Here is a 27,361-nt window from a genome sequence, read left to right on the forward strand (position 1 = left end):
GGAGGGGTGTTAATGTTGCAGTTTAAAAACTGTAGTGTAAAGCACCCTTCTGGCAAGACAGTGATGGAGTGAATGATGGTGAAAGTTTTTCTTTTTCGGGCCACCCTGCCTTGGTGGGAATCGGCCGGTGTGATAAAAAAAAAAAAAAAAAAAAAAAATAATAATAATAATAATAATAATAATAATAATAATAATTTATATTTCTATAAGTACATGATACAACTTATACATAAGGAAATACAGTACCTGGGGGAAAGGGGAATACAATACACTGAGGAATGGGGAAATACAGTAGGCTGAGAATGGGGAATACAGCATACAGAGTCCAGGTCCTAGGTCTGACCTGATACCTGCGTCCATTGTTACCCGCGTGAGCAACGAGGTCACGGGACGTGTCAGTATGACGCTGTGACGGCGTCACATAAGCGTGACGCTGTGACGGCCTCTCATTAGTGTGACGCTGTAACGGCCTCTCGTGAGTGTGACGCTGTGACGGTCTCACATGAGCGTGACGGTGACAGTCTTGTAGAAGTAGACAAGGTTGGTGAGGTTGACCTCGTCTGACAGGTCACGTGGTGTGACGCGCTCCACCAGCGTCATCCTGGTCAGGACGTCTCTGAAGGGATGGTACGTCGCATAATGTACGTCTTCCTGCGTCGCCCTATACACGTCTCCCGGCTCCTTCGTCAGGCTATTGAACAACGTACGGAAAGTTACGTCAGTAAGACGGAGGATCGATACCACAACCCTTTCCTTGCGTCGAAAGACGCATTAACTGCATATATACATATGGGTGTAAAGGAGGGTGTTGCAGGGCTCTTGATTCAAGGAAACGGAGCCTCTTTCCAACCTTCCTCGTCAATAATAAAAACATTCAAACGAAAAAAACATTTGTTACCCAAATCTACTTTGGTTTCAACCCTGTCGGTCTGGGACCTGACTGCAGCGTGTGGGGTGACCTCCCCCTCCTCCGAAATCCTTCCCAGATAGAGATGAAACGTGCTCCCACTCACCAGAAGGGCGAAAAGGGACACATGATGATGTAGAGCTGGTTGCCGTAAAAGGAGCCTGTGTACATCATCTGAAGATGGTCGTGGAGGTTCCGATCATTGAAGCCCAGACACTGCCAGAGAGACGAAGCATCACATCAATAACACACAATACCGACAGGATGAAGAATCAGACGCATGTGCAGCATCTGGGTTCCACCATCTAGTGGATTTATCAATACAAGGTCATAATGTGAAGTATGAGGTGATCGGTCTCTCAGTCTTGGAGTTGGGGAAGAGCACTTTAGTGTTGAAGAATCTGAAGCTTATATACTGGCGTCAGACACTACAACATCATGGAATTTTGATACAGAGGGTATCACAACTTTCTCGTTTACTTCTGGTCCATCCCTCGGGCATTACCTACTTCCCCTGGGGAATCCCGCCTACCAGTGATGATGCCTTCGTCTGCTGCGCCTCCCTCACCTGACGCCAGTATCCCGCCACAGATTCTCCAAGACTACGGTGATCTTCACCAACTCCAAGACTGAGGAACTAATTACCTCATCTCTTGTGTATACCTCTACATAATTCACATTTTGTCCTTAAATTTGTATTGATGAGGCCACTGGATGGGCGAAACGTGTAAAAATAAAGATACCCAGATGTTGGACATGTGTCTAATTCACCAGAGAGAAGAGGCAGTGAGGCTGGTGATAGAAAGATCGCAGTGAGAATAAGATACTTGTGCAACATTTGGGACCCTTTTACATGGGAAACGTTTCGCTAGCCCGTGGCTTCTTCAGTCCAGTACAGAGAAAATCGTTGAAAGATGAGGAGGAGGAGGATGAGGTAATCAGTTCCTCATAGATTTGGAAACAATTGACACTCTTTTGGTCTCAAAATTTTTCATTATTATTACAGTCATCGCAAAATAATCTTTTCTCTGTCCACCACAACTGTCATTACTGGTACCTTTGATATACCTTTGATGAGTTCTGAGAGTTTTTCTACGGTCCAGGATGAGGGACTCATCGCTTCATTCTTCTCATCTTTCACCGTTTTTCTTTGAATTGGACTGTAGAAGCCACTGGCTGGCGAAACGTTTCCAGAATAAAGATACTTAAATGTCGCACAAGTGTCTCGTTTATCAACTTGTCAGTATCGTAAACCATTTATTCACAATATCTATCGACTTCCACAATATCTATCGACTTCAACCTGGATTAAGGACTATCGTGTAAACACAAATAACCCGGACATAGGAGAGAGGATTACGACGACGTTCCGGTCCGACTTGGACCATTTACAAAGTCACACAGTCGAAGTCGGACCGGAACGTCGTCGTAATCCTCTCTCCTAGGTGCAGGTTATTTATATTTTGTTGTTTATGGAGTACCGTGTATATTTAGGTGTGTGAGCCAAATTGAAGAATCAACTACGTGAGTTCACAAAAGCAACATTTAGGTTACTATAGATCACTGTGACCTTGTGGAAGAATTTCTCAAAAGCGGACAGATTTTTGCAAAAGATGGAATCTAGGAGCGTCGTTCTCACCCTGGCCACGACGTAGTAGGACCACACGGTGTTGTTAGAGAGGCTCTCCCGGTGTACATACACCACGTAGCTCTGGTTTACCTGCAACACAGTTAAAACGTGATGTACATACACTACATTAACCTGGTTTACCTGGAACACTGTAAAACACTGTGTTCACCTGGAACATAAAATTTACTGGTTACTGATCCTGTCTGGTGTTTAGATGATCTTAATTTTAACACACAAGTCGTCTCCCACTGAGGTAGGGTGACTCCCAGAAACAAAGAAACACATTCACCATCATTTGTTCCATCGCTGTTCAACCACAAGCTTGTTAGGCAAAAGGACACAAGTGCAACTAATGTGACATTTCATTGTGGCAACGTTTCGCTCTCCAGGAGCATTATCAAGCCCTTGCAAACAATACAGGGACACAGAGAGTTCTATATATATAGGTACACTTGAAGAAAAGTCCAATGCAATTCTTCTGAGTCGTTCTGGCACTAGGGCTGTGGCCTGTGTGCCTGGAATGACTCAACTGAAATTGAGTCACCCGTGCCCTTGTCATAGGGCTGTAAACGTTACATCTCTTGCACCAACTTCGACCCATCTTTGGCAGCCACTGCCAGGTCACATGAAGAAAACCTAGACCAGAATCTGGAGAAGACCTGGAACAGGACCTGGAGTGGTTTTAAGGTTAGGGAACAGCTTATCAGAAATGACCTGGACCAGGACCCGTCCTGACGAACCTATATAAACATGAACATGTACTGTTTGTAACGGCTTGATAAAGCTCCTGGTGTTCGAAATGTAGCGACAATAAAATGTTACATTAGCCCCACCTAACATATTGTCGGTAATTTTACTAACATTATTACAACCAGAAGTTTACTGACATTACAATTATATTAAAAACTGTATAAAATACCGACAAGTTGATGATTAAGCCACATGTGACACAGTTGGGTATCCTTATTGATGAAACGTTTCGCCTACACAGTAGGCTTCTTCAGTCAAATATAGAGACAGCAAACTGGGGGACTGACTACCTCATATCTCGAAAGGATGATGGACTGATTACATCTTCATTTCACTACTACACCTGCTATCCGTGTGTGACTGAAGAAGTATTTTATACCGTTTTCAACAGTACTGGCAAGACTTGGTGTGCAGACACGGAGAGTACCCGTGACTGACCTGGTGGCGAGGTACAGGGGTCACATTACACAGGTGCTGGCCTGGTGTGTGGACACGGAGAGTACCCGTGACTGACCTGGTGGCGAGGTACAGGGGTCACATTACACAGGTGCTGGCCTGGTGTGTGGACACGGAGAGTACCCGTGACTGACCTGGTGGCGAGGTACAGGGATCTCCTTACACGGATGCTGGATGAAGCGCACAATGTTCCCCCTCTGGATGTTCCTGACGTGGAATCTAAGGTACCTGTGCAGCTCCGCCCTGAAAAGCATCAACACAACACCCGTGAAACACACCCATGTTGCTCTGTCTCTCCGAGGTCAGTCAATGCCGCTCCTTCAATTAATAATGTTAACACCTTATAAATTTCTCTTTCTCCTTCAAGATATTCTCATTCTAAATTTTTTTAATGGTAACGTTGACTCTGATTCCACTATAAAAACAGTAAATACATAAATCAAACGATCACAGGAGACTTGCCTCACATGGTGTCCGAAAAAAAGGCCACAGGTAAAAAGGTCACAGAAAATAACCCATACTTTTGGCTAAGGGAAAGGTTAAGTTAGGTTGTGACCCATCTTTCTGTGACCTTTTTCCTGTGACTTTTTTCCTGTGACTTTGTTTCCTGGATCCGCCCCGCACACATGTCGTCTCTCCCCGTCAAACGAACCCGGGACATAACGGCAGTGAAGCAGGACAGGGTCTTAACGTCCATAGCCGCGGACGGCCGTGGACGGTCGGTGTTTCTTACCCATGGACGTCCATGGTGACGTTGATGAGAGAGTTGAGTGGACGATGGTTGAAGTATTGCTCTTGTTCTATCCCGGTAACGTGGACGCCGCCGCTACCCCGGTGTTTCGTACGAGGGATTTCGGGCACCAGGAGATCCCGGTCCCCCATCACGTTCTTACGAACCCACAAATCCCAGTCCACTCCCTATGGGTCCACTTACTTTAGTAGAGGTTATTATTATTATTATTATTATTATTATTATTATTATTATTATTATTGCTGTTGTTGTTATTATTATTGTTATTTTTACTATTATTATTATTATTATTATTATTATTATTATTATTATTATTATTATTATTATTATTATTATTATAATTATTATTATTATTATTATTATTATTATTATTATTATTATTATTATTATTATTATTATTATTATTGCTGTTGTTGTTATTATTATTGTTATTTTTACTATTATTATTATTATTATTATTATTATTATTATTATTATTATTATTATTATTATTATTACTATTATTATTATTATTATTATTATTATTATAATAATAATAATTATTATTATTATTATTATTATTATTATTATTATTATTATTATTATTATTATTATTATTATTATTATTATTATTATTATGCTATGGGGAATGGGAGGCAGTCAGAGCTGATCTGAAGATGAGAGGCAGCTCCTATTCCATAAATCAAGAGCACCATCCTGACACAAATCCCTTAAAAAAAACAGGATTAATCTTACTGCATTGAGAGGAGGCCATTTGTGGATCATGTCTTGAGCTACAGCTCTTGTCACCATCCAGCCGTAGGCTGGTGCACCATGCACTCTGTACAGCCGAGTGGCGTCCAGGGCTGTGTGCGCGAAAGCGTTGTAATTGTGCGCGTTGACGCAGAAAAGTCTGGAGTCTGCGGTGAGCAGCCAGGCTGTCTGCTGGAAGTACCTGCAGACACAGACATCACTATTTTTAACACATATTGAGCCAACGGGGCCGCCAACAGCAGTAACAACAGCCTGGTTGACCAGGCAAGCACCTGATGAGCCTGGCCCAAGGCCGGGCTGCGGGTGTTAAAAAAAACTCTCAAAACTAATCAAAGGCACATCACAGGATATGTTTCTAAAATAGTAACAGAAATAGTATTAGTAGTAGTAATAGTAGCAGTGTACCAATAATAATAGTAGTAATAATAATAATAGTAGCAGTAATAATAATAATAATAATAATAATATTAATAATAATGATAATAATAATAACAGTAATAGTAGTAGTAATAATAACAGTAGTGGTAGCAATAATAATAATGTTGCAGCGAGGAGAAGGCTGGAGGCAGTGGAGATGTCATGTCTGAGGGCAATGTGTGGTGTGAATATAATGCAGAGAATTCGTAGTTTGGAAGTTAGGAGGAGGTGCGGGATTACCAAAACTGTTGTCCAGAGGGCTGAGGAAGGGTTGTTGAGGTGGTTCGGACATGTAGAGAGAATGGAGCGAAACAGAATGACTTCAAGAGTGTATCAGTCTGTAGTGGAAGGAAGGCGGGGTAGGGGTCGGCCAAGGAAGGGTTGGAGGGAGGGGGTAAAGGAGGTTTTGTGTGCGAGGGGCTTGGACTTCCAGCAGGCATGCGTGAGCGTGTTTGATAGGAGTGAATGGAGACAAATGGTTTTTAATACTTGACGTGCTGTTGGAGTGTGAGCAAAGTAACATTTATGAAGGGATTCAGGGAAACCGGCAGGCCGGACTTGAGTCCTGGAGATGGGAAGTACAGTGCCTGCACTCTGAAGGAGGGGTGTTAATGTTGCAGTTTAAAAACTGTAGTGTAAAGCACCCTTCTGGCAAGACAGTGATGGAGTGAATGATGGTGAAAGTTTTTCTTTTTCGGGCCACCCTGCCTTGGTGGGAATCGGCCGGTGTGATAAAAAAAAAAAAAAAAAAAAAAAAATAATAATAATAATGGTAGTAATAGCCTTGGTTAAAGACAAGCTGAGATGAAAGCAGCACCAGTACTAGAAGTAATCATGAATGAATCAGTCCCTCAACCTTGGTAGCAGGTGGTCAGTCCCTCACCTCCTGCCACTCAAAGATCACAGTGAAGGAAGGGAGTCTGATGACTGATCTCAACTGATCCTAAAACTCTTGATAAAGAGGCCATTCCAGAAGCAAGAGGAAGAGGAAGACTAGCACAGGAGGGTCCCGCTTTACAGCCCCCTGGTTTATAGTGTTTCACAACTACAGCGGTTTCCAGTTATATCAATTCTTCATTTATTCAGACTTGCTATAATAAATATTTTAAGGTAAGTAATGTATGTACTGTATATGCATTTTTTTAGGCCTAGCTATATTGTTCACTTAATATATGATAGTGGAAAGATGATATCAGGCTTTGATATGCATTTAAAAGTGGAAAAAAAATTATGTGTTTCACTTTACAGCCCAGAACTTAACCTGCTGTATAAGTGGGGCCTTAAAGTGGCCCAGAACCTAACCTGCTGTATAAGTGGGGCCTTAAAGTAATCCAGAACCTAACCTGCTGTATAAGCGGGGCCTTAAAGTAATCCAGAACCTAACCTGCTGTATAAGTGGGGCCTTAAAGTGGCCCAGAACCTAACCTGCTGTATAAGTGGGGCCTTAAAGTGGCCCAGAACCTAACCTGCTGTATAAGTGGGGCCTTAAAGTGGCCCAGAACCTAACCTGCTGTATAAGTGGGGCCTTAAAGTGGCCCAGAACCTAACCTGCTGTATAAGTGGGGCCTTAAAGTAATCCAGAACCTAACCTGCTGTATAAGTGGGGCCTTAAAGTAATCCAGAACCTAACTTGCTGTATAAGTGGGGCCTTAAAGTAACCCAGAACTTAACCTGCTGTATAAGTGGGGCCTTAAAGTGGCCCAGAACTTAACCTGCTGTATAAGTGGGGCCTTAAAGTAACCTAGAACCTAACCTGCTGTATAAGTGGGGCCTTAAAGTAACCTAGAACCTAACCTGCTGTATAAGCGGGGCCTTAAAGTAACCCAGAACCTAACCTGCTGTATAAGCGGGGCCTTAAAGTAACCCAGAACCTAACCTGCTGTATAAGCAGGGCCTTAAAGTAACCCAGAACTTAACTTGCTGTGTAAGTGGGGCCCTACAGTAACCCGGAACTTAACCTGCTATATAAGTGGGGCCCTACAGTAACCCAGAACTTAACCTGCTGTATAAGTGGGGCCCTACAGTAACCCAGAACTTAACCTGCTGTATAAGCGGGGCCCTACAGTAACCCGGAACTTAACCTGCTATATAAGTGGGGCCCTACAGTAACCCGGAACTTAACCTGCTATATAAGTGGGGCCCTACAGTAACCCAGAACTTAACCTGCTGTATAAGCGGGGCCCTACAGTAGTCATCTTAGAGAAGAGCCGCTTCCTACAGGAAGACACTTCAGAGGATTCTAACCACTGGCCACTCAGGGTGTGTGTATATGGTATGAGCGTTCGTAATTACTGTATGTGTCTTTATCTCTCCCTGAGCACATCATCCTTTAAGACAGAATACCCCTCGCGGTCGGGGCTAACTATACGGTACGGTGCGGTACGGAATTCGGCATGGTGGGGGTTGACCTCTTTTTTTAAAGTACGTTACAACATTTTCCTTGCTGTACAGTTAGGTAGTTTTCGAGTAGGAAAATCAGGAAAACAGTACCGTACTTCACCGTACAGCAGCCATCACCGTGTAGTAACATTCACCAATGAGATTTCAGTAATAGGTAAAGTATCCAGAACAGCGCCTGGTGACAAGGGACATGTGTCGTAGAACCACGACACACCTGGTGAAATCTTTCTTTTAAAACTAAAGCCCTTCCTTCCACTGCTACAATAAACAGACCTTTAATTACCGGCAATTTAAGGAAGTTTATGATATCTTTAACTGAAGACTTAACTGTTACACTTACGGGATGAAGTCTGGAGAAAGATCAAGATCGTCTTCTAAGATGATGGCCTTGTCAGCCTCTGGGTACATCTCGAAGACCTTACTTAAGACGAACTTGACGTGATAGCTGATGCGGTTCGTTGAACCTGAGAAGAATAAGACTGGAACAGGACTCCTTGATGATTAAGACACATATGCAAGAGTTCGGTATCTTTTCTGTTGAAACGTATCACCTACACAGTCGCGGAACGGCGAATCCTGAACCCACGACTGGGAGTCCTAACCACAGCAACACACTGCTCTGTGAGTTGTAAGACTCACTTGGTAGAGTAAATATGTCTCGGTGTTTATTTGAATAAATGTCCTAGTGTTTACTAACGAGTCATTTTAAATAAATTTGTGGGTATCATTTACTAAGGTTGATAGCAGGACTCGCTTGTCATGGGTTTAAATCCCATCCGTTCCGTGATCTGACGATAGCAATATTAAAGAGGTGACCCCCGGTTCTTCAACTAGACAAGAAGCTGTGCAACAGAGTGAGACACTTGTGAAGCTGACCTAGTTGATGAACCTTTAATGGAATACTAGACGATATTCTTACTGTCGAGCCTTAGTCTCCCAGCCAAGGCTGCTGTAGTCTCCCAGCCCAGGCTACTGTAGTCTCCCATCCCAGGCTGCTGTAGTCTCCCATCCCAGGCTGCTGTAGTCTCCCATCCCAGGCTGCTGTAGTCTCCCATCCCAGGCTACTGTAGTCTCCCATCCCAGGCTACTGTAGTCTCCCATCCCAGGCTACTGTAGTCTCCCATCCCAGGCTACTGTAGTCTCCCATCCCAGGCTACTGCAGTCTCCCAGTCCTAGCTGCCGTAGTCTTTCAGTTCAGGCTACTGTAGTCTCCCATCCCAGGCTACTGTAGTCTCCCATCCCAGGCTACTGTAGTCTCCCATCCCAGGCTACTGTAGTCTCCCATCCCAGGCTACTGTAGTCTCCCATCCCAGGCTGCTGTAGTCTCCCATCCCAGGCTACTGTAGTCTCCCATCCCAGGCTACTGTAGTCTCCCATCCCAGGCTACTGTAGTCTCCCATCTCAGGCTACTGTAGTCTCCCAGCCAAGGCTACTGTAGTCTCCCATCCCAGGCTACTGTAGTCTCCCATCCCAGGCTGCTGTAGTCTCCCAGCCAAGGCTACTGTAGTCTCTCATCCCAGGCTACTGTAGTCTCCCAGCCCTAGCTACTTTAGTCTTCCAGTTCAGGCTGCTGTAGTTTCCCAGCCCAGGCTACTGTAGTCTCCTAGTCTAGGCTACTGTAGTCTCCCAGCCCAGGCAACTGTAGTCTCCCAGCTTAGGCTACTGTAGTCTTTCGGCCCAGGCTACTGTAGTTTCCCAGCCCAGGCTACTATAGTCTCCTAGCCTAGCCTACTGTAATGTCCCAACCCAGGCAACTGTAGTGTCCCAGCTTAGGCTACTGTAGCCTTTCAGCCCAGGCTACTGTAATCTCCCAGCGTAGGCAACTGTAGTCTCCCAGCCTAGGCTACTGCAGTCTCCCAGCCTAAGCTACTGTAATCTCCCAGTCCTGGCTGCTGTAGTCTCCCAGCCCAGACTACTATAGTCTCCCAGTCCAGGCTACAGTAGTCTCCCAGTCCAGGCTACTGTACTTTCCCAGCCTAGGTTACTGTAGTCTCTCAGCCTAGGCTACTGTAGTCCCCCAGCCTAGGCTATTGTAGTCTCCCAGCCTAGGTTACTGTAGTCCCCAGCCTAGGCTACTGTAGTCTCCCAACCTAGGCTACTGTAGTCCCCAGCCTAGGCTACTATAGTCTCCAAGCCTAGGCTACTGTAGTCCCCAACCTAGGCTGCTGTAGTCTCCCAGCTTAGGCTACTGCAGTCTCCCAGCTTAGGCTATTGTAGTCTCCCAGCCTGGGCTACTGTAGTCTCCCAGTCTAGGCTACTGTAGTCTCCCAGCCTAGGCTACTGTACTTTCCAAGCCTAGGTTACTGTAGTCTCTCAGCCTAGGCTACTGTAGTCTCCCAGCCCAGGCTCCCTTAGTCTCCAAACCTAGGCTACTGTAGTCTCCCAGTCTAGGCTACTGTAGTCCCCAGCCTAGGCTAGTGTAGTCTCCCAGCCTAGGCTACTGTAGTCCCCAACCTAGGCTGCTGTAGTCTCCCAGCTTAGGCTACTGTAGTCTCCCAGCTTAGGCTACTGTAGTCTCCCAGCCTGGGCTACTGTAGTCTCCCAATCTAGGCTACTGTAGTCTCCCAGCCTAGGCTACTGTACTTTCCAAGCCTAGGTTACTGTAGTCTCTCAGCCTAGGCTACTGTAGTCTCTCAGCCTAGGCTCCCGTAGTCCCCCAGCCTAGGCTACTGTAGCCCCCAGCCTAGGCTATTGTAGTCTCCCAGTCTAGGCTACTGTAGTCCCCAGCCTAGGCTACTGTAGTCTCCAAGCCTAGGCTACTGTAGTCTCCCAACCTAGGCTACTGTAGTCTCCCAACCTAGGCTACTGTAGTCTCCCAACCTAGGCTACTGTAGTCTCCCAACCTAGGCTACTGTAGTCTCCCAGCCTAGGCTACTGTAGTCTCCCAGCCTAGGCTACTGTAGTCTCCCAGCCTAGGCTACTGTAGTCTCCCAGCCTAGGCTACTGTTGTCTCCCAGCCTAGGCTACTGTAGTCTCCCAACCTAGGCTACTGTAGTCTCCCAACCTAGGCTACTGTAGTCTCCCAACCTAGGCTACTGTAGTCTCCCAGCCTAGGCTACTGTAGTCTCCCAGCCTAGGCTACTGTAGTCTCCCAGCCTAGGCTACTGCAGTCTCCCAACCTAGGCTACTGTAGTCTCCCAACCTAGGCTACTGTAGTCTCCCAACCTAGGCTACTGTAGTCTCCCAACCTAGGCTACTGTAGTCTCCCAACCTAGGCTACTGTAGTCTCCCAACCTAGGCTACTGTAGTCTCCCAACCTAGGCTACTGTAGTCTCCCAACCTAGGCTACTGTAGTCTCCCAGCCTAGGCTACTGTAGTCTCCCAACCTAGGCTACTGTAGTCTCCCAGCCTAGGCTACTGCAGTCTCCCAACCTAGGCTACTGTAGTCTCCCAACCTAGGCTACTGTAGTCTCCCAGCCTAGGCTACTGCAGTCTCCCAACCTAGGCTACTGTAGTCTCCCAACCTAGGCTACTGTAGTCTCCCAACCTAGGCTACTGTAGTCTCCCAACCTAGGCTACTGTAGTCTCCCTGTAGTCTCCCAACCCTAGCCTACTGTAGTCTCCCAACCTAGGCTACTGTAGTCTCCCAACCTAGGCTACTGTAGTCTCCCAACCTAGGCTACTGTAGTCTCCCAACCTAGGCTACTGTAGTCTCCCAACCTAGGCTACTGTAGTCTCCCAACCTAGGCTACTGTAGTCTCCCAACCTAGGCTACTGTAGTCTCCCAACCTAGGCTACTGTAGTCTCCCAACCTAGGCTACTGTAGTCTCCCAACCTAGGCTACTGTAGTCTCCCAGCCTAGGCTACTGCAGTCTCCCAACCTAGGCTACTGTAGTCTCCCAACCTAGGCTACTGTAGTCTCCCAACCTAGGCTACTGTAGTCTCCCAACCTAGGCTACTGTAGTCTCCCAACCTAGGCTACTGTAGTCTCCCAACCTAGGCTACTGTAGTCTCCCAACCTAGGCTACTGTAGTCTCCCAACCTAGGCTACTGTAGTCTCCCAACCTAGGCTACTGTAGTCTCCCAACCTAGGCTACTGTAGTCTCCCAGCCTAGGCTACTGTAGTCTCCCAACCTAGGCTACTGTAGTCTCCCAACCTAGGCTACTGTAGTCTCCCAACCTAGGCTACTGTAGTCTCCCAGCCTAGGCTACTGTAGTCTCCCAACCTAGGCTACTGTAGTCTCCCAACCTAGGCTACTGTAGTCTCCCAACCTAGGCTACTGTAGTCTCCCAGCTAGGCTAGTAGCTACTGCTGTAGTCTCCCAACCTAGGCTACTGTAGTCTCCCAACCTAGGCTACTGTAGTCTCCCAACCTAGGCTACTGTAGTCTCCCAGCCTAGGCTACTGCAGTCTCCCAACCTAGGCTACTGTAGTCTCCCAACTAGGCTACTGTAGTCTCCCAGCCTAGGCTACTGCAGTCTCCCAACCTAGTACTGTAGTCTCCCAACCTAGGCTACTGTAGTCTCCCAACCTAGGCTACTGTAGTCTCCCAGCTAGTCTCCCAACCTAGGCTACTGTCTCCCAACCTAGGCTACTGTAGTCTCCCAACCTAGGCTACTGTAGTCTCCCAACCTAGGCTACTGTAGTCTCCCAACCTAGGCTACTGTAGTCTCCCAACCTAGGCTACTGTAGTCTCCCAACCTAGGCTACTGTAGTCTCCCAACCTAGGCTACTGTAGTCTCCCAACCTAGGCTACTGTAGTCTCCCAACCTAGGCTACTGTAGTCTCCCAACCTAGGCTACTGTAGTCTCCCAGCCTAGGCTACTGTAGTCTCCCAACCTAGGCTACTGTAGTCTCCCAACCTAGGCTACTGTAGTCTCCCAACCTAGGCTACTGTAGTCTCCCAACCTAGGCTACTGTAGTCTCCCAACCTAGGCTACTGTAGTCTGTAGTCTCCCAACCTAGGCTACTGTAGTCTCCCAACCTAGGCTACTGTAGTCTCCCAACCTAGGCTACTGTAGTCTCCCAACCTAGGCTACTGTAGTCTCCCAGCCTAGGCTAGGAGACAGCAGCAGGTCACATCCAGAATCATGGAATATAAGAGAGTGAAGCATTACTTTTATTCCCGCTGAGTAACTATCATATAGAATAGTATAGCACGAGAAGAAAGAGTTAACAGAAGAAATTAACGATAATAAGAAAAATAGTAATAATATCTATAATATGAGACACTACGAGACTTGGCTATATTGTAGGATCTAGAAACTACATACCCTGAGGGGCAGGGTCCGTGTGCTCGACTACAGGGACTTGGAGGAGAGTCCCCAGGTCCAGGGCCTCAGGGTTGTGACCGTCAACAAAGATGGTGATGGGTGTGTGGGTGCCCCCCGGGCTGGCCCACACCTGGCCCACTTGACGCAAGACGTGGGTCAGCCGCCGAGATGTCACTATGGCAACAGGAATTACCTCGCGCATCGCGTACTCCACCTGGCAGTCGTAAATTTAGTTAGTGCGCAGCGGAAGTCTTCGAGAAATGTTTATATAGCGGCATTCATAAGTGGAAATTGAATACAATCATTAAATAACTCTCTGCCCTCCTCCCATCATTGTTTTAGCTCACTTAGCACCTCTTTCTCACTGGGTATATACACTGAGAGGTGTATGTTTCACGGGGTATATACACTGAGAGAGGTGTATGTCTCACAGGGTATATACACTGAGAGGTGTATGTTTCACGGGGTATATACACTGAGATGTGTATGTCTCTCAGTGTATATACACTGAGAGAGGTGTATGTATCTCAGGGAATGTACACAGAGAGGTATATATCTCTCAGGGTATATAGACTGAGAGGTTAGTTAGTTACCAGTTTGCCCTAGACACATGTCGACTAGATACTAGGCCTGTTATATCTGCGTGTGTGTGTGTGTGTGTGTGTGTGTGTGTGTGTACACTCACTTATTTGTGGTTTCAGGGGTCGACTCACAGCTCCTGGCCCCGCCTCTTCACTGACCGCTACTAGGTTTTCTCTCTCCCTGCTTCCTGAGCTTTATCATACCTCGTCTTAAAGCTATGTATGGTTCCTGCCTCCACTACATCACTTGCCAGACTATTCCACTTCCTGACAACTATGACTAAAGAAATACTTCCTAACATATCTTTGATTCATCTGAGTCTTTAACTTCCAACTGTGACCCCCTTGTTGCTGTGTCGCATCTCTGGAACATCCTCGTCCACCTTGTCAATTCCTCGCGGTCTTAATGTTGCAGTTTTATAACTGTAGTGTAAATCAGACCTCTGGCAAGACAGTGATGGAGTGAATGATGGTGAAAACTTTCTTTTTCGGGCCACTCCACCTTACCTGGAGTTACCTGGAGGTTATTCCTGGGATCAACGCCCCCGCGGCCCGGTCCATGACCAGGCCTCCCGATGGATCAGGGCCTGATCAACTAGGCTGTTACTGCTGGCCACACACAGTCCGACGTACGAGCCACAGCCCGGCTGATCCGGCACTGACTTTAGGTATCTGTCCAGGGATGAATCTTATTGTAACCAGCTAGGGTGTTACGGCTCAATGGCCATGGGTTCTAACCCCATGGCGAGTGTTATTACAATTTGGTGAGTCAAGCAGGTAATGTCCTTCCATCCATCCATCACCTGGTTTATCCTCCCTCGTGATCATTTTCTTCTTCCATTCTTCTTAGTAATCAGTTTATCTCAACTGTTCTTAATAACTTAATCCTCTACTGATTCACATGTCACATTTATCTTAGTTACGACATTTGTGCTGCTTTCTGCCTCCTCCTCGCCACTACCTCCTACCTCCTCCTCGACACTACATCCTACCTCCTCCTCGACACTACATCCTACCTCCTCCTTGCCACTACCTCCAGCCTCCTCCTCGCCACTACCTCCAGCCTCCTCCTTGCCACTACCTCCCACCTCCTCCTCGCCACTACCTCCAGCCTCCTCCTCGCCACTACCTCCAGCCTCCTCCTCGCCACTACCTCCAGCCTCCTCCTTGCCACTACATCCTACCTCCTCCTTGCCACTACCTCCTACGTCCTCCTCGCCACTACCTCCTACCTCCTCCTTGCCACTACCTCCTACCTCCTCCTTGCCACTACCTCCTACGTCCTCCTCGCCACTACCTCCTACCTCCTCCTTGCCACTACCTCCTACCTCCTCCTCGCCACTACCTCCAGCCTCCTCCTTGCCACTACCTCCTACCTCCTCCTCGCCACTACCTCCAGCCTCCTCCTCGCCACTATCTCCAGCCTCCTCCTCACCACTACCTCCTACCTCCTCCTCCTCGCCACTACCTCCAGCCTCCTCCTTGCCACTACCTCCTACCTCCTCCTCGCCACTACCTCCAGCCTCGTCCTTGCCACTACCTCCTACCTCCTCCTCGCCACTATCTCCATCCTCCTCCTCGCCACTATCTCCATCCTCCTCCTCACCACTACCTCCTACCTCCTCCTCGCCACTACCTCCAGCCTCCTCCTTGCCACTACCTCCTACCCCCTCCTCGCTACTATCTCCAGCCTCCTCCTCGCCACTACCTCCAGCCTCCTCCTCACCACTACCTCCTACCTCCTCCTCGCCACTACCTCCAGCCTCCTCCTTGCCACTACCTCCTACCTCCTCCTCGCCACTATCTCCAGCCTCCTCCTCACCACTACCTCCTACCTCCTCCTCGCCACTACCGCCAGCCTCCTCCTCGCCACTACCTCCAGCCTCCTCCTTGCCACTACCTCCAGCCTCCTCCTTGCCACTACCTCCAGCCTCCTCCTCGCCACTACCTCCTACCTCCTCCTCGCCACTACCTCCTACCTCCTCCTCGCCACTACCTCCAGCCTCCTCCTCGCCACTACATCCTACCTCCTCCTCGCCACTACCTCCAGCCTCCTCCTCACCACTACATCCTACCTCCTCCTCGCCACTATCTCCTACCTCCTCCTCGCCACTACCTCCAGCCTCCTCCTCGCCACTACCTCCTACCTCCTCCTCGCCACTACCTCCAGCCTCCTCCTCGCCACTACCTCCAGCCTCCTCCTCGCCACTACCTCCTACCTCCTCCTTGCCACTACCTCCAGCCTCCTCCTCGCCACTACCTCCAGCCTCCTCCTCGCCACTACCTCCAGCCTCCTCCTCACCACTACCTCCAGCCTCCTCCTCGCCACTACCTCCAGCCTCCTACCTCCTCCTCGCCACTACCTCCAGCCTCCTCCTCGCCACTACCTCCAGCCTCCTCCTCGCCACTACCTCCAGCCTCCTCCTCGCCACTACCTCCAGCCTCCTCCTCGCCACTACCTCCAGCCTCCTCCTCGCCACTACCTCCAGCCTCCTCCTCGCCACTACCTCCAGCCTCCTCCTCACCACTACCTCCAGCCTCCTCCTCGCCACTACCTCCAGCCTCCTCCTCACCACTACCTCCAGCCTCCTCCTCGCCACTACCTCCAGCCTCCTCCTCGCCACTACCTCCAGCCTCCTCCTCACCACTACCTCCAGCCTCCTCCTCGCCACTACCTCCAGCCTCCTCCTCGCCACTACCTCCAGCCTCCTCCTCGCCACTACCTCCAGCCTCCTCCTCGCCACTACCTCCAGCCTCCTCCTCACCACTACCTCCAGCCTCCTCCTCGCCACTACCTCCAGCCTCCTCCTCGCCACTACCTCCAGCCTCCTCCTTGCCACTACCTCCAGCCTCCTCCTCACCACTACCTCCAGCCTCCTCCTCACCACTACCTCCAGCCTCCTCCTCGCCACTACCTCCTCCAGCCTCCTCCTCACCACTACCTCCAGCCTCCTCCTCACCACTACCTCCAGCCTCCTCCTTGCCACTACCTCCAGCCTCCTCCTTGCCACTACCTCCAGCCTCCTCCTCGCCACTACCTCCAGCCTCCTCCTTGCCACGACCTCCAGCCTCCTCCTCCTCGCCACTACCTCCAGCCTCCTCCTCGCCACTACCTCCAGCCTCCTCCTCACCACTACCTCCAGCCTCCTCCTCACCACTACCTCCAGCCTCCTCCTTGCCACTACCTCCAGCCTCCTCCTTGCCACTACCTCCAGCCTCCTCCTCACCACTACCTCCAGCCTCCTCCTCGCCACTACCTCCAGCCTCCTCCTTGCCACTACCTCCAGCCTCCTCCTCGCCACTACCTCCAGCCTCCTCCTCGCCACTACCTCCAGCCTCCTCCTCGCCACTACCTCCAGCCTCCTCCTCGCCACTACCTCCAGCCTCCTCCTTGCCACTACCTCCAGCCTCCTCCTCGCCACTACCTCCAGCCTCCTCCTCGCCACTACCTCCAGCCTCCTCCTCGCCACTACCTCCAGCCTCCTCCTCGCCACTACCTCCAGCCTCCTCCTCGCCACTACCTCCAGCCTCCTCCTACCTCCAGCCTCCTCCTCACCACTACCTCCAGCCTCCTCCTTGCCACTACCTCCAGCCTCCTCCTCCAGCCTCCTCCTCTCCACTACCTCCAGCCTCCTCCTCGCCACTACCTCCAGCCTCCTCCTCGCCACTACCTCCAGCCTCCTCCTCGCCACTACCTCCAGCCTCCTCCTCGCCACTACCTCCAGCCTCACCACTACCTCCAGCCTCCTCCTCGCCACTACCTCCAGCCTCCTCCTTGCCACTACCTCCAGCCTCCTCCTCGCCACTACCTCCAGCCTCCTCCTCGCCACTACCTCCAGCCTCCTCCTCGCCACTACCTCCAGCCTCCTCCTTCGCCACTACCTCCAGCCTCCTCCTCAAGCCTCCTCCTTGCCTCTACCTCCAGCCTCCTCCTTGCCACTACCTCCAGCCTCCTCCTTGCCACTACCTCCAGCCTCCTCCTCACCACTACCTCCAGCCTCCTCCTCGCCACTACCTCCAGCCTCCTCCTCAGCCTCCTCCTCACCACTACCTCCAGCCTCCTCCTCACCACTACCTCCAGCCTCCTCCTCGCCACTACCTCCAGCCTCCTCCTCACCACTACCTCCAGCCTCCTCCTCGCCACTACCTCCAGCCTCCTCCTCGCCACTACCTCCAGCCTCCTCCTCACCACTACCTCCAGCCTCCTCCTTGCCACTACCTCCACCCTCCTCCTCGCCACGACCTCCAGCCTCCTCCTCACCACTACCTCCAGCCTCCTCCTCACCACTACCTCCAGCCTCCTCCTCGCCACTACCTCCAGCCTCCTCCTCGCCACTACCTCCAGCCTCCTCCTCACCACTACCTCCAGCCTCCTCCTCGCCACTACCTCCAGCCTCCTCCTCGCCACTACCTCCAGCCTCCTCCTTGCCACTACCTCCAGCCTCCTCCTCACCACTACCTCCAGCCTCCTCCTTGCCACTACCTCCAGCCTCCTCCTCACCACTACCTCCAGCCTCCTCCTCGCCACTACCTCCAGCCTCCTCCTCACCACTACCTCCAGCCTCCTCCTCACCACTACCTCCAGCCTCCTCCTCGCCACTACCTCCAGCCTCCTCCTCACCACTACCTCCAGCCTCCTCCTTGCCACTACCTCCAGCCTCCTCCTCACCACTACCTCCAGCCTCCTCCTTGCCACTACCTCCAGCCTCCTCCTCACCACTACCTCCAGCCTCCTCCTCACCACTACCTCCAGCCTCCTCCTCGCCACTACCTCCAGCCTCCTCCTCACCACTACCTCCAGCCTCCTCCTTGCCACTACCTCCAGCCTCCTCCTCACCACTACCTCCAGCCTCCTCCTCACCACTACCTCCAGCCTCCTCCTCACCACTACCTCCAGCCTCCTCCTCACCACTACCTCCAGCCTCCTCCTCACCACTACCTCCAGCCTCCTCCTCACCACTACCTCCAGCCTCCTCCTTGCCACTACCTCCAGCCTCCTCCTTGCCACTACCTCCAGCCTCCTCCTCACCACTACCTCCAGCCTCCTCCTCACCACTACCTCCAGCCTCCTCCTCACCACTACCTCCAGCCTCCTCCTCACCACTACCTCCAGCCTCCTCCTCACCACTACCTCCAGCCTCCTCCTAGCCCCTACCTCCCGCCTCCGCCTGGGCACGACCTCCAGCCTCCTCCTCTCCACTACCTCCAGCCTCCTCCTCTACTGTAGCTCCAGCCTCCTCCTCGCCACTACCTCCAGCCTCCTCCTCACCACTACCTCCAGCCTCCTCCTCACCACTACCTCCAGCCTCCTCCTCACCACTACCTCCAGCCTCCTCCTTGCCACTACCTCCAGCCTCCTCCTTGCCACTACCTCCAGCCTCCTCCTCACCACTACCTCCAGCCTCCTCCTTGCCACTACCTCCAGCCTCCTCCTCACCACTACCTCCAGCCTCCTCCTCACCACTACCTCCAGCCTCCTCCTCACCACTACCTCCAGCCTCCTCCTCACCACTACCTCCAGCCTCCTCCTCGCCACTACCTCCAGCCTCCTCCTCACCACTACCTCCAGCCTCCTCCTCACCACTACCTCCAGCCTCCTCCTTGCCACTACCTCCAGCCTCCTCCTCACCACTACCTCCAGCCTCCTCCTCGCCACTACCTCCAGCCTCCTCCTCGCCACTACCTCCAGCCACCTCCACGCCACTACCTCCAGCCTCCTCCTCAGCCTCCTCCTCACCACTACCTCCAGCCTCCTCCTCACCACTACCTCCAGCCTCCTCCTCACCACTACCTCCAGCCTCCTCCTCACCACTACCTCCAGCCTCCTCCTCGCCACTACCTCCAGCCTCCTCCTCGCCACTACCTCCAGCCTCCTCCTCGCCACTACCTCCAGCCTCCTCCTCGCCACTACCTCCAGCCTCCTCCTCGCCACTACCTCCAGCCTCCTCCTCACCACTACCTCCAGCCTCCTCCTCACCACTACCTCCAGCCTCCTCCTCGCCACTACCTCCAGCCTCCTCCTCGCCACTACCTCCAGACTCCTCCTCCTCCTCAGCCTCCTCCTCGCCACTACCTCCAGCCTCCTCCTCACCACTACCTCCAGCCTCCTCCTCACCACTACCTCCAGCCTCCTCCTCGCCACTACCTCCAGCCTCCTCCTCGCCACTACCTCCAGCCTCCTCCTCACCACTACCTCCAGCCTCCTCCTCAGCCTCACTACCTCCAGCCTCCTCCTCTCCACTACCTCCAGCCTCCTCCTCACCACTACCTCCAGCCTCCTCCTCGCCACTACCTCCAGCCTCCTCCTCACCACTACCTCCAGCCTCCTCCTCGCCACTACCTCCAGCCTCCTCCTCAGCCTCCTCCTCACCACTACCTCCAGCCTCCTCCTCGCCACTACCTCCAGCCTCCTCCTCACCACTACCTCCAGCCTCCTCCTCGCCACTACCTCCAGCCTCCTCCTCACCACTACCTCCAGCCTCCTCCTCGCCACTACCTCCAGCCTCCTCCTCGCCACTACCTCCAGCCTCCTCCTCACCACTACCTCCAGCCTCCTCCTCGCCACTACCTCCAGCCTCCTCCTCGCCACTACCTCCAGCCTCCTCCTCACCACTACCTCCAGCCTCCTCCTCGCCACTACCTCCAGCCTCCTCCTCGCCACTACCTCCAGCCTCCTCCTCGCCACTACCTCCAGCCTCCTCCTCGCCACTACCTCCAGCCTCCTCCTCGCCACAACACTGGGTAACCTGCCTCACAGTCACATCAGAGTGTCGACACTAGTACAACTATGTATTTATTTATCTACGGACTTTCCATGAAAGGTTATTCTGTCCACATCTTTCTCAGCATCGCTGTAACTTTCCATATGCTACTTTCTATCTGCAGCTTTCCGTCTCTCATACAATATATGATCCATATGATGACAGGTCCACTCCAGATTATCTTAATACACCGACTTTCTCAACACACACTTCCAGTCTGACCCGCAATGATTCATTCACTATAGTTTTACACGTTGTTACTTCCTTGTTCTGCTGTCGTATTTTTGTGTTCACGTTTTTCTCGAGTATTACGCATATCATTGCAAATTCTGGTAGTCTATGCAAACTCTCCTCCGAGTCTTCCACCATCACTGCGCCATCTGCAAACAGCGAATGTTGCAACACCCTCATTATATCACATTATTTATGGTCGGAGAACGCGAGTATGCAGAGATTGTTTATTTCCCGAACTGAGCCAACAAACCATTGAGGCTGGAGTTTTGAGACGCACTTGCCCTGAGTTCTAACCCCACCCGTTACCATTTCAACTGCCTCAGTGTACTGAATATGGTTTCTCTGGAGCTGAGGAGAGAGAGAGAGAGAGAGAGAGAGAGAGAGAGAGAGAGAGAGAGATGCCATAATATACTCCTGGAAGATGCTGGAGGACCTGGTCTCAAATCTACATGCTGCTGTATCATCGTAGTGGAGCAAGGGATGTGGGAGGAAGTGTAAAATGTGTGAGGGTGAAAAGCAGGGTCGTCGTGGACACGATACGAGAATATTATATCATCATCCATGAGTGTCTAGGCTAGTCAATCTGCTACCACCAGATATCAGAGATATTGTTGTCGGAACTAGTGTACAAGTGTTCACTGCCTCCAGCAGGTGCTGGATCACCACCTAAGATGCTGCACACACTCACACTGCTACACACACTCACACTGCTACACACACTCACACTGCTACACACACTCACACTGCTACACACACTCACACTGCTACACACACTCACACTGCTACACACACTCACACTGCTACACACACTCACACAGCTACACACACTCACACTGCTACACACACTCACACTGCTACACACACTCACACTGCTACACACACTCACACTGCTACACACACTCACACTGCTACACACACCCACACTGCTACACACACTCACACTGCTACACACACTCACACTGCTACACACACTCACACTGCTACACACACTCACACTGCTACACACACTCACACTGCTACACATACTCACACTGCTACACACACTCACACTGCTACACACACTCACACTGCTACACACACTCACACTGCTACACACACTCACACTGCTACACACACTCACACTGCTACACACGCTCACACTGCTCCACACACTCACACTGCTACACACACTCACACTGCTACACACACTCACACTGCTACACACACTCACACTGCTACACACGCTCACACTGCTACACACACACTCTCTGCTACACACACTCACTGCTAGATACACTCTCACACTCACACACTCAGTGTTCAGGATATCTTACTGGGTGTCTGGGTACAGGTGACCACGGTGGGTAGACACAGCTGCAGAAGTCACCATACCCTTCGTAAGATTCGCAGAAGGCTGCCCTCTGCTCCATACCATGGGCACCATACCACCCACACTGCCCTGCTGTAAGGGAAACAAAAATTCCCAGTGAGCGTAGTTATGTAGAGGAGGAGGATCGAGTCCACAGTACTCTCTCTCTCTTTTGGGCTGTTCAGGGTCGTGTTACCTGGTCTGCGAGGCACTGGGAGGTGCAGAGTGAGAGGAGAGAGGTCAAACGTGCTGAGGTCTCGACCTGCCAGTGATGTCACCAGTGCCTCGAGCAGCACCAGGCTGCCCTTGTGCACCAGCAGGCACCAGGCGTCCTTATAGGCCAGCCTATCGATGTAAAGGGCGCCTACCTCCTTCAGAGCCTCCATTACTCCCTCCTCCAGGAAAAGTGTCAAGTCTGGCTGCCGGTGAAGGAAATACAGTCATTTCTCTTACTTTATTCTCGTTATTTGCTTTACTTTCGTTACCGTCTTCAGCGGCTCCAGAACTTCCATCTCCAGGAACAACGAGACACCAGGCTGCCGGTATTGTGTTAGTTGTGTATTGTTGCAGCCACAGTATTGTGTTAGTTGTGTATTGTTGCAGCCACGGTATTGTGTTAGTTGTGTATTGTTGCAGCCACAGTATTGTGTTAGTTGTGTATTGTTGCAGCCACGGTATTGTGTTAGTTGTGTATTGTTGCAGCCACAGTATTGTGTTAGTTGTGTATTGTTGCAGCCACGGTATTGTGTTAGTTATGTATTGTTGCAGCCACGGTATTGTGTTAGTTGTGTATTGTTGCAGCCACAGTATTGTGTTAGTTGTGTATTGTTGCAGCCACAGTATTGTGTTAGTTGTGTGTTGTTGCAGCCACGGTATTGTGTTAGTTGTGTATTGTTGCAGACATGGTATTGTGTTAGTTGTGTATTGTTGCAGCCACAGTATTGTGTTAGTTGTGTATTGTTGCAGCCACAGTATTGTGTTAGTTGTGTGTTGTTGCAGCCACGGTATTGTGTTAGTTGTGTATTGTTGCAGACATGGTATTGTGTTAGTTGTGTATTGTTGCAGCCACGGTATTGTGTTAGTTGTGTATTGTTGCAGCCACAGTATTGTGTTAGTTGTGTGTTGTTGCAGCCACGGTATTGTGTTAGTTGTGTATTGTTGCAGCCACGGTATTGTGTTAGTTGTGTATTGTTGCAGCCACGGTATTGTGTTAGTTGTGTGTTGTTGCAACGACGGTATTGTGTTAGTTGTGTGTTGTTGCAACGACGGTATTGTGTTAGTTGAGTGTTGTTGCAGCCACGGTATTGTGTTAGTTGTGTGTTGTTGCAACGACGGTATTGTGTTAGTTGTGTATTGTTGCAACCACGGTATTGTGTTGCTTGTGTATTGTTGCAGCCACGGTATTGTGTTGCTTGTGTATTGTTGCAGCCACGGTATTGTGTTGTTGCAGCCACGGTATTGTGTTGTTGCAGCCACGGTATTGTGTTGTTGCAGCCACGGTATTGTGTTAGCTGTGTGTTGTTGCAGCCACGGTATTGTGTTGTTGCAGCCACGGTATTGTGTTGTTGCAGCCACGGTATTGTGTTAGCTGTGTGTTGTTGCAGCCACGGTATTGTGTTGTTGCAGCCACGGTATTGTGTTGTTGCAGCCACGGTATTGTGTTGTTGCAGCCACGGTATTGTGTTGTTGCAAGCACGGTATTGTGTGTTAGCTGTGTGTTGTTGCAGCCACGGTATTGTGTTAGCTGTGTGTTGTTGCAGCCACGGTATTGTGTTGTTGCAAGCACGGTATTGTGTGTTAGCTGTGTGTTGTTGCAGCCACGGTATTGTGTTGTTGCAGCCACGGTATTGTGTGTTAGCTGTGTGTTGTTGCAGCCACGGTATTGTGTTGTTGCAGCCACGGTATTGTGTTAGCTGTGTGTTGTTGCAGCCACGGTATTGTGTTGTTGCAGCCACGGTATTGTGTTGTTGCAGCCACGGTATTGTGTTAGCTGTGTGTTGTTGCAGCCACGGTATTGTGTTGTTGCAGCCACGGTATTGTGTTGTTGCAGCCACGGTATTGTGTTAGCTGTGTGTTGTTGCAGCCACGGTATTGTGTTAGCTGTGTGTTGTTGCAACCACGGTATTGTGTTAGCTGTGTGTTGTTGCAACCACGGTATTGTGTTAGCTGTGTGTTGTTGCAACCACGGTATTGTGTTAGCTGTGTGTTGTTTCAGCCACAGTATTGTGTTAGTTGTGTGTTGTTTCAGCCACGGTACTGTGTTAGCTGTGTGTTGTTTCAGCCACAGTATTGTGTTAGTTGTGTGTTGTTTCAGCCACAGTATTGTGTTAGTTGTGTGTTGTTTCAGCCACAGTATTGTGTTAGTTGTGTGTTGTTTCAGCCACAGTATTGTGTTAGTTGTGTGTTGTTTCAGCCACGGTATTGTGTTAGTTGTGTGTTGTTTCAGCCACAGTATTGTGTTAGTTGTGTGTTGTTTCAGCCACGGTATTGTGTTAGTTGTGTGTTGTTTCAGCCACAGTATTGTGTTAGTTGTGTGTTGTTTCAGCCACAGTATTGTGTTAGTTGTGTGTTGTTTCAGCCACGGTACTGTGTTAGCTGTGTGTTGTTTCAGCCACAGTATTGTGTTAGTTGTGTGTTGTTTCAGCCACGGTACTGTGTTAGCTGTGTGTTGTTTCAGCCACGGTACTGTGTTAGCTGTGTGTTGTTTCAGCCACGGTACTGTGTTAGCTGTGTGTTGTTTCAGCCACGGTATTGTGTTAGCTGTGTGTTGTTTCAGCCACGGTATTGTGTTAGCTGTGTGTTGTTTCAGCCACAGTATTGTGTTAGTTGTGTGTTGTTTCAGCCACAGTATTGTGTTAGTTGTGTGTTGTTTCAGCCACAGTATTGTGTTAGTTGTGTGTTGTTTCAGCCACAGTATTGTGTTAGTTGTGTGTTGTTTCAGCCACAGTATTGTGTTAGTTGTGTGTTGTTTCAGCCACAGTATTGTGTTAGTTGTGTGTTGTTTCAGCCACAGTATTGTGTTAGTTGTGTGTTGTTTCAGCCACAGTATTGTGTTAGTTGTGTGTTGTTTCAGCCACGGTATTGTGTTAGTTGTGTGTTGTTTCAGCCACAGTATTGTGTTAGTTGTGTGTTGTTTCAGCCACAGTATTGTGTTAGTTGTGTGTTGTTTCAGCCACAGTATTGTGTTAGTTGTGTGTTGTTTCAGCCACAGTATTGTGTTAGTTGTGTGTTGTTTCAGCCACAGTATTGTGTTAGTTGTGTGTTGTTTCAGCCACAGTATTGTGTTAGTTGTGTGTTGTTTCAGCCACGGTATTGTGTTAGTTGTGTGTTGTTTCAGCCACGGTATTGTGTTAGCTGTGTGTTGTTTCAGCCACAGTATTGTGTTAGTTGTGTGTTGTTTCAGCCACAGTATTGTGTTAGTTGTGTGTTGTTTCAGCCACGGTATTGTGTTAGCTGTGTGTTGTTTCAGCCACAGTATTGTGTTAGTTGTGTGTTGTTTCAGCCACAGTATTGTGTTAGCTGTGTGTTGTTTCAGCCACGGTACTGTGTTAGCTGTGTGTTGTTTCAGCCACGGTATTGTGTTAGTTGTGTGTTGTTTCAGCCACAGTATTGTGTTAGCTGTGTGTTGTTTCAGCCACGGTACTGTGTTAGCTGTGTGTTGTTTCAGCCACAGTATTGTGTTAGCTGTGTGTTGTTTCAGCCACAGTATTGTGTTAGCTGTGTGTTGTTTCAGCCACGGTATTGTGTTAGCTGTGTGTTGTTTCAGCCACGGTATTGTGTTAGTTGTGTGTTGTTTCAGCCACAGTATTGTGTTAGTTGTGTGTTGTTTCAGCCACGGTATTGTGTTAGCTGTGTGTTGTTTCAGCCACAGTATTGTGTTAGTTGTGTGTTGTTTCAGCCACAGTATTGTGTTAGCTGTGTGTTGTTTCAGCCACGGTACTGTGTTAGCTGTGTGTTGTTTCAGCCACAGTATTGTGTTAGCTGTGTGTTGTTTCAGCCACGGTATTGTGTTAGTTGTGTGTTGTTTCAGCCACAGTATTGTGTTAGCTGTGTGTTGTTTCAGCCACAGTATTGTGTTAGTTGTGTGTTGTTTCAGCCACGGTACTGTGTTAGCTGTGTGTTGTTTCAGCCACAGTATTGTGTTAGCTGTGTGTTGTTTCAGCCACGGTATTGTGTTAGTTGTGTGTTGTTTCAGCCACAGTATTGTGTTAGCTGTGTGTTGTTTCAGCCACAGTATTGTGTTAGTTGTGTGTTGTTTCAGCCACGGTACTGTGTTAGCTGTGTGTTGTTTCAGCCACAGTATTGTGTTAGCTGTGTGTTGTTTCAGCCACAGTATTGTGTTAGTTGTGTGTTGTTTCAGCCACAGTATTGTGTTAGTTGTGTGTTGTTTCAGCCACAGTATTGTGTTAGTTGTGTGTTGTTTCAGCCACAGTATTGTGTTAGTTGTGTGTTGTTTCAGCCACAGTATTGTGTTAGCTGTGTGTTGTTTCAGCCACAGTATTGTGTTAGTTGTGTGTTGTTTCAGCCACGGTACTGTGTTAGTTGTGTGTTGCTGCAGCCACGGTACTGTGTTAGCTGTGTGTTGTTTCAGCCACAGTATTGTGTTAGTTGTGTGTTGTTTCAGCCACGGTACTGTGTTAGTTGTGTGTTGCTGCAGCCACGGTACTGTGTTAGCTGTGTGTTGTTTCAGCCACAGTATTGTGTTAGTTGTGTGTTGTTTCAGCCACGGTATTGTGTTAGTTGTGTGTTGTTTCAGCCACGGTACTGTGTTAGTTGTGTGTTGCTGCAGCCACGGTACTGTGTTAGCTGTGTGTTGTTTCAGCCACAGTATTGTGTTAGTTGTGTGTTGTTTCAGCCACGGTACTGTGTTAGTTGTGTGTTGCTGCAGCCACGGTACTGTGTTAGTTGTGTGTTGCTGCAGCCACGGTACTGTGTTAGCTGTGTGTTGTTTCAGCCACGGTACTGTGTTAGTTGTGTGTTGTTTCAGCCACGGTACTGTGTTAGTTGTGTGTTGCTGCAGCCACGGTACTGTGTTAGCTGTGTGTTGTTTCAGCCACAGTATTGTGTTAGTTGTGTGTTGTTTCAGCCACAGTATTGTGTTAGTTGTGTGTTGTTTCAGCCACAGTATTGTGTTAGTTGTGTGTTGTTTCAGCCACGGTA

At 49.8% G+C, this 27,361-nt stretch overlaps 2 protein-coding genes across 2 annotated transcripts in view; one reads left to right on the forward strand and one right to left on the reverse strand.

Annotated features, from left to right (window-relative positions):
• The window catches only part of LOC128687587 (T-box transcription factor TBX1-like), a 245,131-nt gene that overhangs the window by 130,685 nt on the left and 87,085 nt on the right, over window positions 1-27,361 (forward strand).
• On the reverse strand, window positions 326-22,721 carry LOC128687463 (protein O-linked-mannose beta-1,2-N-acetylglucosaminyltransferase 1-like). The gene is made up of 10 exons (XM_053774933.2): window positions 22,398-22,721; window positions 22,167-22,294; window positions 13,278-13,491; window positions 8,405-8,528; window positions 5,230-5,428; window positions 4,477-4,661; window positions 3,878-3,986; window positions 2,547-2,627; window positions 1,014-1,123; window positions 326-691 (listed from the first exon to the last, which is right to left on the reverse strand). The coding sequence occupies exons 1-10, from the start codon at window positions 22,585-22,587 to the stop codon at window positions 499-501; spliced, it is 1,533 nt and encodes a 510-aa protein (XP_053630908.2). The 5' UTR covers window positions 22,588-22,721; the 3' UTR covers window positions 326-498.

This window comes from Cherax quadricarinatus, chromosome 11 (genome assembly GCF_038502225.1).
Source record: "Cherax quadricarinatus isolate ZL_2023a chromosome 11, ASM3850222v1, whole genome shotgun sequence".
NCBI classification, from domain to species: domain Eukaryota; kingdom Metazoa; phylum Arthropoda; class Malacostraca; order Decapoda; family Parastacidae; genus Cherax; species Cherax quadricarinatus.

What these genes read in the sequence shown, in the direction of transcription:
- LOC128687463 (XM_053774933.2), bottom strand. Translation starts at nt 22,587, where the DNA reads ATGGAGGCTCTGAAGGAGGTAGGCGCCCTTTACATCGATAGGCTGGCC. An exon ending in CCCAGTGCCTCGCAGACCAG is followed by an intron (nt 22,295 to 22,397) that starts GTAACACGACCC and finishes TTTCCCTTACAG; the next exon opens with CAGGGCAGTGTGGGTGGTAT. An exon ending in CCTACTACGTCGTGGCCAGG is followed by an intron (nt 1,124 to 2,546) that starts GTGAGAACGACG and finishes TCTCTCTGGCAG; the next exon opens with TGTCTGGGCTTCAATGATCG.